Source organism: Cyprinodon tularosa, unplaced genomic scaffold (assembly GCF_016077235.1).
Source record: "Cyprinodon tularosa strain WSP-4 unplaced genomic scaffold, ASM1607723v1 ctg522, whole genome shotgun sequence".
NCBI lineage: Eukaryota > Metazoa > Chordata > Actinopteri > Cyprinodontiformes > Cyprinodontidae > Cyprinodon > Cyprinodon tularosa.
In genome coordinates, this window is record NW_024039255.1 from 1,068,182 (window position 1) to 1,081,453 (window position 13,272).

Consider the following 13,272-nt stretch of genomic DNA (forward strand, 5'->3'; position numbering starts at 1 on the left):
TGACCCCTCACACCCCCACTATGGACTGTTCTCCCTGATGCCCTCAGGGAAGAGACTTCAAAGCATTGGATGCAGGTCCAGCAGATTCCAGAACAGTTTCTTCCCTACTGCCATTAGACTGCTGAATGTTGTATAAAATTGGATTTAAAAAACAAAACAAAACCCCAAATGTTGAAATATACAATTGTATGTCTACATTATCACTGTTGCTTACCTTTATCACGGCTGCACATAAAAAAAAATGAAAATGTCTTGAGAGCTGTCCTGAACGAAATTTCTTTTTGTATATACACTGTGTGTACAAAATGATAATAAAGTCTGTCTATGTCTAAGTCTGACTATACTTTCACTAAAACCATTAACGCTCTCTTGTTGACCAATTAAAAATGTGGTCAAAACTGACAGCGGTCATATATTAAATTAAATTTGGACATGTCTCTTCAAATAATGTGTATGATGAAAAAGATGAAAATTTAGGCCTTTAATTTATCAGAAATAGTCTGTTATCCCATTTCTCTGGTATTATTGAGGGTAACAGTATTCCCCCTTCTATTTTTCAATTCAATGATCTACAGCTTCTACCAATTAAATGTGGCCGTTTCACTATATAAAAAAACCCCAAAACGGTTAAAAAAAGGGGGTGAGGGTAAAAAAATGCATCCCTTATTCTTTTGCCACTGCTGAAGATATCCTGGTTTAGATAGTTTGTGTGTATTTCATGTCCCGTATGAAGTCATAGCAGCCGTGACTCATGGTAAAACGCTTTTCAGGTAGGAGTGCGATGACTACAGGTAATGACATTTTGTGTTAGCTACCAAGTAAAAGCAATCCAACACAACACAAGTGACACCCGATGCAAAGTAAACATGAAGCACATTTTCTCTGATCTGCAATAAAATGTGAAGCTGTAAAATTACCTCCCACGCATCCTGCTTGCTGTCTTCTTTTACAACTGTTTGTTCTGCATTCAATTGCAAGGTCACCTCGTAACACTCTTGAATATCTGTAGGGGGAAAAATAAAAACAATAATCAACTTTTTTTTTATCTTGTATAAAAATAAATACCACATAACACTTTCTATTTAGTTATATGCATTTCTCACCAATAATTCTGCAGTCTTCTAAAGCTCAGAGCTTTGACTGGCTGAAGAAAAAAAAACTGTATCAATCATGAGCCGTTTCGGAGATACCTTGCTTGTGGGGGTGGGAGTTATCTGTCTGCATGGAAAACAAGTCTTTTCATTTCCAAACACATCGCAAATACACTTACCTATGTGATGCAGGATCAGGGTAAAACAATGTCAGTGTCTAAGAAAATCACAAAAATGCAGAACTAGAAAAATATGCAGAAAAATATGAACTTTTCCTTTTTTTCCTGACATAAATACATAAGTTTCTGAACAATGCTAGAAAATCAAAAGCAGGCATTCATATCCAATGTCAAAAAACTAGTCATTGGATATAAATGTGGTTAATAATGTCAGAAGAAAACAGCTTTTAACTAAATTCAGTTGCTCTTTAGCTAGACAGACAATGACAAGTTACTGAGGAGTCAGTGACATTAAAAAAAATGTTTTCTGTAGCTACCAGGCTGCGATTACAACAGCCTTTGGTGTAGCACTTGTTACTGAAGAAGGAAGACTTAAAGTCGGATATTATCAGTATAACTGAAGAGTTTAAATAAGTGTGTGTGTGTGTGTGTGGGGGGGGGGGGGTTATTATTAGAATATTATTAGTGGGCAATAGGAAGGCTGAACTGAGTATAGTAAAGCAGATCCATTTTATCATTTAAGCTTTAACCATCAGGTTTCAGTTACTTTAGCTTAAACCACCAGTCTGTCCATTTAGCCTCTTAAAGTAAGGATCCACAATCTCATTGTGCATTGCACCATTGGTCTAACTGTTGATATGAGAGACTAAGAACAGGTCCAAGTGTGTAATCCTTTTTATTTTTGTTTAATAATTATTTCTGCTTTATAGCAAATAATCTCTAAAATATGTTTTTTAATGTTGCATTTGTTCCTAATATCAATCATTAATGCCTATTTAGGGCATGGAGACTAAAAAAATACGTGAAAGCTATCCTTTATAAGCTCTTGAAGGGACCTCGCCAACCAACACTACTGATTTCCCCGATTCATAGCTTTACAAAAAGTGAAGACGCAACATTTTCCTTAAAAACTCTGGTACAACTTGGTGCATACAAGGAAAAAGAAACATGGTTTAAAGGCAAAAACCAAGATTTTTTTTTTCTATTTTGGTTTCTAAACTCCAATGGATGCAAATTTGTTCTGTTTTCTTATTGTTGAGTCTTGAACATTGAGGTAAACTGATGTAAGGCCTGCAGTGATTTAGATATTTTTCTGTTTTCCTTTGTGACCTCCAGCTTAAGTGGTCGGCTTGCTATTGGTGACATTTTGTTAGGCAAAAACCTTTGGTGAAGATTTACAGCTGGCACATGTTTTCCCCATTTGGTAGCAATGTCCTAAAGTATAAGAAATGCACTCTTTCCTAGACTCAATGCAGTCAATTACTTTATTTCTCATCTGTTTATAAGATTCTATGCACTAGTAGCTGCTATTTATGGGCAATTGTTCGTTTAAAATGTGCATAATAATAAGAAAAGTATGTTTAATATTTTCCTTTATTTAATAAACAAAAGTTTTAATTAAAACACCATCCATAACAGTTTCATTAATTAGCCTTTGCAAGTGATATACTGTTTCAACATTCCTAACGTGTCTTAAACTGTTTCAAAATCACCAATGATATAAAAAGAAAGAATATTAGTACAAACTGCATCTATTATTGTGCCTTAGGTCTAATACTGTACATTTTAACAACAGAAGATCACTAAGAGCGTAAATAATTGTGCATGCTTTCGGTTTATTATTCTATGCACGTAACATTTTCTTTCAGATTTAAGACATCCATGATTTATTACTGCTTTTTCCATTAGACAGGAGAGAGCGAGTGAAACGTGCAACTTAATGGTTCAATCTCTTATATTATGCAGTACTGGTTAGTGCAGAACATTGGGGGCTGCTGCTCTCTAAACAGGGGAGTCTCAACAGTGTTAATTAAATCAAAACATCACGTATGGCATTAACAAATGTTGAAACATGTAAAACACACTACTACCAGAGGCGTGCACAGACATTTTGGGGGGCAGGTGCTCAGGAGGGGGGGGAGGGCACTTTTTAGCGCACGTGTAACACTTAATTATAAAAAAAAATAAACGCATGTTGAATGAAATTTGACTTTTATTTGTAACATTCTCTAAACGTGAGTTTTCAATGGAAAAAAGTCACATCACCAACAGAACAGACTAAAGCATACTTCTTTCATCTGGCTCATCTCCCTGTTTTCCCTCACCCATCTGTTGTCCCTCATCCTGGTCTTTTTCTGTCTCTGTGTCTTCCCTGAACTCTTCCTCATCTCCTGTCCTGTTATATGTTGATGGTATAGAGCTTCCCTGCTGTGACTGGCTACAATATATTAATAATAACCATCATGACAATAATAATGATAATAATAATAATAATAATAATAATAATAGCTTTAACAAATATGCCACATTAGTTTAAATAATGGGCTATTAGGGCAACATGACTGGAAGTCTTGTCACGTGGATATGACTTATGGTAGCCTACAAAATAATAGCTATTTTAATACCTGCTGCACAAACCACTTAAAAATAAAATGTGAACAGCTTTTAAGATTTTTCAATATGATTAACCCTCCTTTCTTGGCATTGTGCTGCAATTACTAAATCAATGTACAATTAAGACTATAAAGAGACCAAAATGTGTTAATTTATGTTGCCTAACAAAACCTATACAACAGAAAACGTTTGTCTTAACACATAGATTTGTACAGAAGAGGATTAGGGCCACTGGAAAAAAAAAAAGTTAACTGATTTTTAAATTTTATTTCAGTTTAACATGGGAAAAAAGTCAGAATTCTGACTTTTTTATTGTCAGAATTCTGAGATTAAAGTCAGAATACTGAGCAAAAAGTCAGAATTCTCAGCAAAAAGTCAGAATTATGAGAGAAAAGTTAGAATTATGAGATTAAAGTCAGCATTCTGACTTTTTTCCCATACTAAACTGAAATAAAATGTAAAAATCAGTTAACTTATTTTTTTTTTTTCAGTGGCCCTAATCCTCTTCCGTAGATTTGCAATTGCAAACTCTACCAAAATTATTTGTAGCCTATGTGGTCGTCCTCACGTTATCTGTCATTGACTTGGGCTACAGTGTAAAACTTTCAGAATCAGAATCAGGTTTATTTATTTAGTGAAGGAGTTCACAAACTAGGAATTTTTTATGGTACAATCGTGCAACATGAAACATATAATATGGAATAGGTAAATAAAATTATAAAAATATCGAAAAACTGTGGGTATACGTCATGCAATAAAATAGACTAATGTATACACTTAAGATAAAAAATATGGATACAAAATATAAAAAGTAAAATAGCATCTTATAAGGAGACAACTAGTTTATCAGGTGACCAGTCGGCAAAATGCGTGTTTGGTGCTGCTGAATGAGACATTTTAATGCACAACAAAATGATTCTGCTTGATCTGTATATTACCTGGCTATTGGGGCACGGGAGAAGCAGCCTGTCAGCGACCGTTCCTGCTATCTGAAAACTGCTATGATGCTGCGCATCTAGCATTGCCCTGCGGGCGACCGAGCGAGTTCACGTGACAAAGGAAGAGAGAGAGGCTGGACGGGTGTGCGCAAGTAGGTCGGTCATTTCGGGGCATTGTTTCAGTCGTTTTTAATGGCTCAGGTTTTCAAAAGATCATTTCAAAACCGACCTCAGTAAAATCTTAATAATATTAATAATAATAATTAAAAAAAAAACGAGTTTCAAAAGGGCATTTTCTTTGATAGAGGGCAAACTTCCTAGTGCTTTAGCACCACCTAGTGTCTATGTGTGCACGCCCCTGACTACTACAATGGGTGAAAATAGCTGTTGAGAAGTGCTCTGAAATAATAAACTCCAAAAACCACAGCATGAGTTCACAAGATAAGTGAATGATCACCCATGAGGAAAACCTCCTCGCTGTCTGGCCACTGTCAGTCAAAAATATCGGCCAATCAGTGTCGGCCAATCAGCATCAAGCTTAATGGACCCCCTAAGAGGTTTAGCCTCACTGGAAGTGCCATATTTTGGCGTTTTATCAGCTCAAGAACTGATTAACGCCCGTTTTAGGGCAGATTTAATGCAATTTAGTGACTACAATTATGAAGTTTGACAACGCATGTTTTACCATGGGGAGGTTTAGCTTCTCTGGTTTTTGTTCACTGCTGCAGAGCCATGTTGATAAGGACTTTAACAGCAAAAGCACTCAAAAATGTTATCTGTATATACTCAGAATAGTACTACTGAAGGTGCAAGCCATATTACTGTAGGTACAATTATGCATTTTATTTGTTTTCCTAGGGAAGTCATGCAGGCAACCACAGGCCAACACAAAGTTATCCTCATATTAATGTTGTTAGAGAATAAAAATAATCAATAGTTACCTAAATGCTTTGGCATGGATGTACTTATAAATTCAATCAGAATTGATAAAAGTTCCAACTGCTAGATAAGACTTTATATTGATATTTCAGGATGCTAAGAGTAGACAGAATGAAGCATTTAAGGGCCTAGAAAAAAGAAACGGACTGTATTCTCATCTTTTTTTAATCTAATGCTTGTTAGTGTTGGGCTTGAACAAAACCAAATAAAACTTTAATCACTATTCTGCAGTGGAGTCATGTCCCAAGATGGATGGAGCGTACAGAGCCTGTATAGAACTGTGGTGGTTTATGTGTACCTAATGAACGGAAATAGAGAACGAATTTATATAATGATACATTTCTTTATTTTGGTCAATCCAATATAATTTTGATATTGATAACATAATCAAAGCCTCAAAAAGACAGGCAAAATACCAACAACAAAAAATGGAGGTGTTCATTTGCTCATTCACTGTTGGAAAGCTGTATGCATCAAAAATGTATTTTGTATACACTGTTGTCTACAAAATGACAATAAAGTTTGTCTAAGTCTAAGACAAAAGATGCATGTGTAAACAAAAATCAATTAATATAACAATTTAGAAATAATTGTTTTAAAAAAACAACGCATATAAAACTACAAAAGTCAGTCGGTGACAAATGCTGCAATCATCGACTGTAATGTATATTGAAATATCAGAAATGTCAAATCATTGTTTTTGGATTAAATTATATTGTACAACCGAAAATGGAAATTATGTCCAAATAGCTGTAACCAAAGATTGATTTTTGTACCTGGAAATTAGATCCTAAATGAGCAAAAAGTAGAAACAGGTCAGTAGAACTACAAACAGCTTTGTAGGGCAAACAATAAACAGACTTAGTTCTAAGCTTAAATGAATGAAACCTGCCAGTGAATCGCTCTCAAAGCAATATGGCTCAATAAAACCCAGAAAAACCACACGATGGAGTTAAAGCACTGCAGTAAAGAGGTTACGTGAGATGGAAGGCAAAAGATATGGAAAATGAAAAAAAAATAAATAAATAAAAACACTGATAAGTCTTCAAGAAGAAGACACAGGCAGCTGGCTGTAATCAAGAAGTGTTACTACATTGATAAATATCATGTCCTAGAGAGAGTGCACTGGACAAAGTCAAGCCAAACCAAAAGAAAGTCAGTTCTCCTTCGGTTCCTTAGTTTTTAGGATCAGGATTTTCTCTGGCCCTCCACTAGGCAGAAAGAAATCACATATGACAGAAACAAGGACTGAAACAATAACAAAGAACTAAAATCAACTCAATCAATATAAACTATTGTTGAGAAAGACCATTCGAGTAAAACCATTGAAAGCTAAAGGTTGGGAATATGATTTAGGAAAATACACTTATTCCGTTTTATTTTTTATTCTATTTTTCATTGCAGCATTCCAAGTGTTGGGTTAATTAATTGAACATAAGTTATTCTACTTTAATCATATTATACTTACACATTTTGTTATCTCTATCTTACTCATATTACAAAGAGTGTTAAAACATTTAGTTTTGTTTGCTGTGTCATTAATGTTTTTTAAGTCTGTGCAGGAGGGATGTTGACTGCGACTGCTGTTAACAGATGTCGTTAAGGGTGTGGAGGAGAATGGAGAACTGTGCAACTAGATAAGGAGAGGGGTTCTCCTTATCCTCTGATGTTGTATGATGTTGTACGAAAATTCTGGTTTCAACTGGGTTCTGTTCCCTCCCCCTTTAGCGGTTGAAACCACATTGTAATCAGGGCGTTTCTTCAATAAAGGGCTTGGAGAGCAGATACTGCTTCAGAGTGGGTTTGAAGTTGTAACTGAATGCAGTTTCTGATCCCCTCTCCTTGCAAGTAAAATATACTAAATTCTCTGTGTCATTCTTTGTGCAGGTTGCTGAATAAGGTGTTTGGTGTTTAAACCTAACATTAATTGGTCCTTCGAGCCGGATTGCAAGATACCCGACGACCCCCAGCAGGTGAGTGAGATCCAGATAAGCCTGCGGCCGCAGCAAAGAGACCCTTTACGGGACTGGTCTCTCCCTTACAGGCTGGGGTCCGACGGTTGAAGCATTTCGAGGACGCAGAGAATTGTGAGTAGTTTTTCTTTTAATAAGGAGTGAGTGAATTATTGGAAGAAAAATATATAAAATATAAAAAATTTATAAAAATATAATAATATAAAAAAAAAGAAAAAAAGATCGAAGTGAAGGGCGTGGGGTCACGAGATTCCCCTTTTGAAGTCCTCTCAGCGTGGGGTCACGAGATTCCCCTTTGCAAACAGTTTAAACCTCGTGAAGGACGGCGGTGTCCTCTATCTTAAATAGTTAAATTCCGCATGGGGTAACGAGGTCCCCCTTTTGTACTAAAACCCTGACAATTCTAGACTCTATCAGGTAAAACAGAAATTTTAAAACAGTTAAAGTCCGCGGGAGGGCAGGCTCCCCTAGTTTGTAAGGGCAGGCTCCCCGAGTTGTAAACTAGTTAAATTCTGCATAGGATAGCGGCGTCCTCTGTGTTTAAAATAAGTAAACAGAAATAAAGTAAAAGTTAACTGCGCAGTGAGTGTGTGTGTGTGTGAGTGTGTGTGTGTAAGGAAATATAGATATCACTAGATATCTGTATTTCATACCAAAAAGACAAGGGTTAAATGGTGAGCTTTTGTGGATGTTTGTAGACAAGAAAACTCCACCTGTAAGGGTTGAAGTGAGTTTTACCACAAAAAGTCGTTGATCACCATCTTGTCTGAAGCCCCAGTGTTTAGAACACGACAGGTGTTGAAAACCCACTGGGCCCAAATTTAGTTCAAAATGGGAAAGGGGCAAAGTAAAGAAAAACAGAAGTTATTGGAGGAACTCCAGTGTAAAGACTGGAAAGCAGTTGAAAATGATGACCCATTGGCGGTAGAGCCATTGTGTCACTGGATAAAAAACTACGGTTTTAATGGTAAATTGAGCACCACAAACATAAAGGAATAGCAGCAAAAAATAAAAACAAAAAGCAAAAATAAAGACACTTTGATGGCAAAAGAAGGTTACATGCAAACCATGGTCTGGATGAAATTGGCAGAACAGAGAGAACAGGGAGAGCGTAGAGCTAACAGAGAGAGGGAGGAGAGACAAAGAAAAGCAGTAGAAGGAATTCCCTCTCCAAAGAAGGATGTGGAAGAATGTGTAATTCAAGAATGGGTAAATCGTCACCACATAGAGATGAGTGGTGCAACACTCCAAAAGTATATAAACCACGCCCTGCATGCAGAGAAAGTCATAAAAAGTAAAAAGAATCACAATAAAGAATCCACTGTGTTTTATCAGGAGGAAGAGGACATTGTGTTTTATCAGCAGTCCAGAGGTAGGGGCCGAGGCCGTGGAAAGGGAAGAGATTTTGGATCACGCTCAACTGATAATTCCAGAGCGTGTTGGTCATGTGGAAAAAAAGGCCACATAGCTAGACACTGTCAAAGTAAACCACAAAAGCAGGAAGCTCAGCATGACTAGATGATCAACCATTTTCTATTAGAGAGATAGAGGGTGAAAATATGGATGTCTTAAACCTAGAAGATTTTTTTTTTTAAAGAAATGTTATAGACCAGAAATAGTTCTGATGGTCCAGGGCACTCCTGTTAAATTTTGTGTGATACAGGAGCCTGCAGAACCACAATAAAAGAACCCATACCCTTGCACATACCCATCGTAAAGATGATTTACCTGTAGGTCCATATTCAGCATTATTACAGCAAGCACAAGCAGCTGCACAAGCAGCTTTACAGCAAGACCCAAATGAACTTGGTGCTGCTGCTGCTTCTGCTTCAGCCCCAGTCTTGCCAGCTCCTAAAGTTGAGAATCTACCGGCTTATTCTCCTATGCCCAGCACCTCCACAAGGGTTACCCATTCTGGGGGACCTGTGGGGGCTTGGTCAAAAGATATGGGGGGAGGCTTAATCTCCCCACAGCCAGCCCCTGAACCCAAACCTGAAATTGAGTGTTTCCTTTAATTGAGCTGCCAAATCCTTTGGCGGGTCAGGGGCCAGCTGAAAATCCATTTTTTCCTGTCATGATGGTCTATAGGCAGGGGCGGATTTAGGAAATTTGGGGCCCTGGGCATGGATGGGCAGGGGGCCCCCCCCTGACAAGAAAACCTATAAAACAGTCCTATTCTACAGATAGAGAAATGTTAATAGAATAGACATTCATTATTTGTTCTAGGTTTTGTCCCTCTGTTCTTGTCCTTTTTTCCTCTCTATTTATCAGCCTTCTGATGGCATTTTAGCCAAAGCATTTTTATCAAAAACATAATTAATATGCATAAATAAGGATTAGTTGTATTAACTATACATGTGAATAGCACCCCAACAGTTTTCCTGTGTGACAGTGGTGCATGCAGAACAACTGTTAAACAACAAATTCCAGGTGCTGGCCAAGGACCTGAGACTGTCATAGTCCGATTAGCTCAAGGTCATTTAAAGGCTGTGCAGGAGATCCAGCTTGTGTGGTTGAGAGACCCTGAAGGACTCTCCTGCCGGCTGTCTGTACTGACTTTACCTGAATGTCCAGTTAACCTCTTAGGCAGGGATGCTCTATGCTTTGCTTAGACAGAGGCTGGGCATCCCATCCCTGGTAGGGACACTATTGGTCTGGTGTCATTGGTACTATGCATTATGCATGCCTTTCTTTTTTTTATGCTTGATATGAGCATCAGTACTGATGAGAGGAATTCATTGTTTAAAGAGAAAAGGAGCATTTTGCTACATTAAAAAACATTTTTAAGCACTACACTAACTAGATGCTGTTTATCAATGTTGGAGTATCACCGGCTCTGATGAATGTGGAATTAGGACTGTTTTCCACTTTGTAAATGATTTTATTTGAACAACTGAGACAGACGGTAAATACAGTACTTTCTTCTGAATATATAGAATCGTGCAGAGTTAAACCCCACTCTTATATTTTTACCTACTATGCTTCATTAAAAATAATAACTTCACTATGAAAGTTGAACATCTGGGCTGTAGTTACTCTGTGTTGCCCATCTCATGTATTTTATCTGTGGCTGAAAACATGAATCATATTCATTGTTTATTTACATATTCGTAAACAAATTTAGTGATTCATCATTAAATGGAGTATAGAGACTCTAACACATAATATACATGTAAAATCTGGCTTTCTCCGACAGAGTAACCCACTTGGATCAGTAATCATACCAAAACTGTAAAATAAATTTATAAACATTTTGCAAATACGATATAAAATGTTTTTGTCTGTCAATAACTTCCGTCCGGAGCTCTTCAGGAGGAAATGTTTTGGTTTCACCTGGTTTAATGTCATTAGTAATCTTCTTTACAGAACTTTTGGCTAACCAATTAATCGAAAGAATTAACGATAGACTGATCGATTTACGAAATAATTGTTAGTTGCTGTCCTAATTTCATCGTAACATTGCATTAAACATAACATTTCTTATTAAATACATGTGAAGTGGGGATGACATTCAACGAAACAAACATGTTATTCAGCCAAACTATCATAAAATCCATGATGGCCCCTATATGTGACCAGAACATAAACCAATCCTTCCAAATAAAAAAATTTCTTTGAATGAGCTGCTATATTGAGTCATGATTTCACTCATGTCTCAAACGGGGGGATTGTAGGATTGTAGGATTGATTGAGCATTGAGCATCATTATACAGCATATGGATTTATATTTTATGCAAAAAACTTTTGTAAAGCATGTCTAATATGTGCTAAACATAATCTTCAAGGAAATTTAAGACCTAAAAAAGGTGCTTTCCCTAAACCTATTTATCCTTTCAATTCTGTTTGGTTATAATAGATTTGTTTTCTAAATGGATTGCAAGAAAGTGATAGTTAGATCAGATGAGTAATAAGTAAAATCACTTTCTTAATTATTCTGTGGAACCTTACCATACTGCTTAGCACTCTAGTAATTCTACTGTGGTACCTGTTATAGAATACGCATTTGGTCTCCTTCACCGACCTTCAGAGGAAGTCCATCGTACAAAGGGGGTTGTATTTTTAGTATACAACCGTCTCAAACTGGTGATGATTGTACACAACTCTGCCGAGAGGTCATAGGAAGTAGACCACTGTGTAAAAGATTACCCATAGGAAACTTTTTGAAGTTTGAACCTAGATGATGTTGCAACTTTTCATATTAGTTTTGTTTTTAGCTCTCACTCAGGGCAAGGATTCTTGTTGCCCCCATGAGCCAGCTATTTGTAAAAGGGACGTCTATCTCTGCTATAACTCTACTAGAGTAATCAGTGTAGTGACTATTCCTTTTCAAACATTCTCGCAAAGATTTAAAATTGACCCGGGAGATTGGCGAGGTTATGATTTCTACCTATATCCCCGTGTAGTTCAAAGAACTCAAAAGAGTTGGGGAGACGTTTTCAGAACCACTGGACAGTGGAAAAAAGGATCATATGGATGGACATCTTTAGCTAAGAAATGGATGAGTAGAATATCAGGGTTCACTGTTAACCATGCCTCCAAAGTTTTCACTATGACAATAAACTCCACAGCAGAACCCCTTGAGAAGGAAGGCTGTTCTTCCTCATTTCTATGTGCACGGTCTAGTGAAACCGATCCATGTTGGACATTGTATCTGTGCTCTGCAAATGTTACACAAGAAGAAAATGAGATACAAGGGATTCTTACTTCTGCCCAAGGTGAACAGATAAAAATTCAAAATATTAATGACCCGCTTAAAACAGATGAATTGTTTCAAGTCACCACTGGAATCTCTGGGCAAACAAACAACTGGCTTTTAATGGCAGAACAAGCAGCTAAAACAGTGTCTAATGATTGTCTTGTGTGTATGGGAGCCAGACCGCTGTTACGTGTGGTTCCTGCCACCATAACTCCTCAATGTCTTCTAAATATAATGAATTATACAGTTCCAACTGATAATTGCACCTATTGGGATAACATCTATCCCCTGACCACAGCTGAGAAGAAAAAAACAATCTTTTTGAAGAAAGTGGCTGTGGCAAATTTCACCTGTGTAAACAGGACCGGAGTGGGCCCAAAATTGGGTACACTAAATGAAAAACAATGTGCAAGCATTTTACTGGTATCCACCTTTTTTAACCCTCAATCCCGCAGCGACATCTGGTGGTGGTGTGGAGATGACAAATTGTTTGACAAACTTCCATGTAACACCACTGGATTATGTGCTGCTGTCACCTTGATTTTACCTGTTTCTATTACTTCACTCACAATGGATGAATTGTTAACGACTGTAAACAGTATTTTACCTCACACATGGCATACTAGAAGAAGGAGGGCATCTGAAAATGCGTGGAGTCCAGATGACCCTACTTATATTGACAGTATTGGTGTACCCAGAGGTGTTCCAGATGAGTATAAACTAGTGAATCAAGTTTCTGCAGGATTTGAATCTTTCTTATGCTGGTGGTGTACTCTAAATAAAAATGTAAACAGGATCAATTACATCCACTATAACGTCCAGAGGCTGGGAAATAGAACAGAACAAGGCTTCTCCGCTGTCCATGAACAATTGTCAGCTACCTCTCTGATGGCTTTCCAGAACCGTATTGCTGTTGACATGTTGTTAGCTGAAAAAGGTGGTGTGTGCTCTATTTTTGGAGATCAGTGTTGCACCTTTATTCCCAACAACACCGCTGCAGATGGCAGCCTCACAAAGGCCCTTGAAGGCCTTCGCTCTCTTAACAGCAAAATGAAAGACCAT

General features: G+C 37.3%; 1 protein-coding gene across 3 annotated transcripts in view; it reads right to left on the reverse strand.

Annotated features, from left to right (window-relative positions):
- dlg3 (discs, large homolog 3 (Drosophila)) overlaps positions 1–13,272 on the reverse strand; it is a 155,767-nt gene that overhangs the window by 123,090 nt on the left and 19,405 nt on the right. For all 3 annotated transcript variants that reach the window (XM_038303988.1, XM_038303987.1, XM_038303992.1), the window contains one exon: positions 918–1,003. In XM_038303988.1, coding sequence (XP_038159916.1) covers positions 918–1,003 — 86 coding nt within the window. The remainder of the gene's footprint in view (positions 1–917; positions 1,004–13,272) is intronic.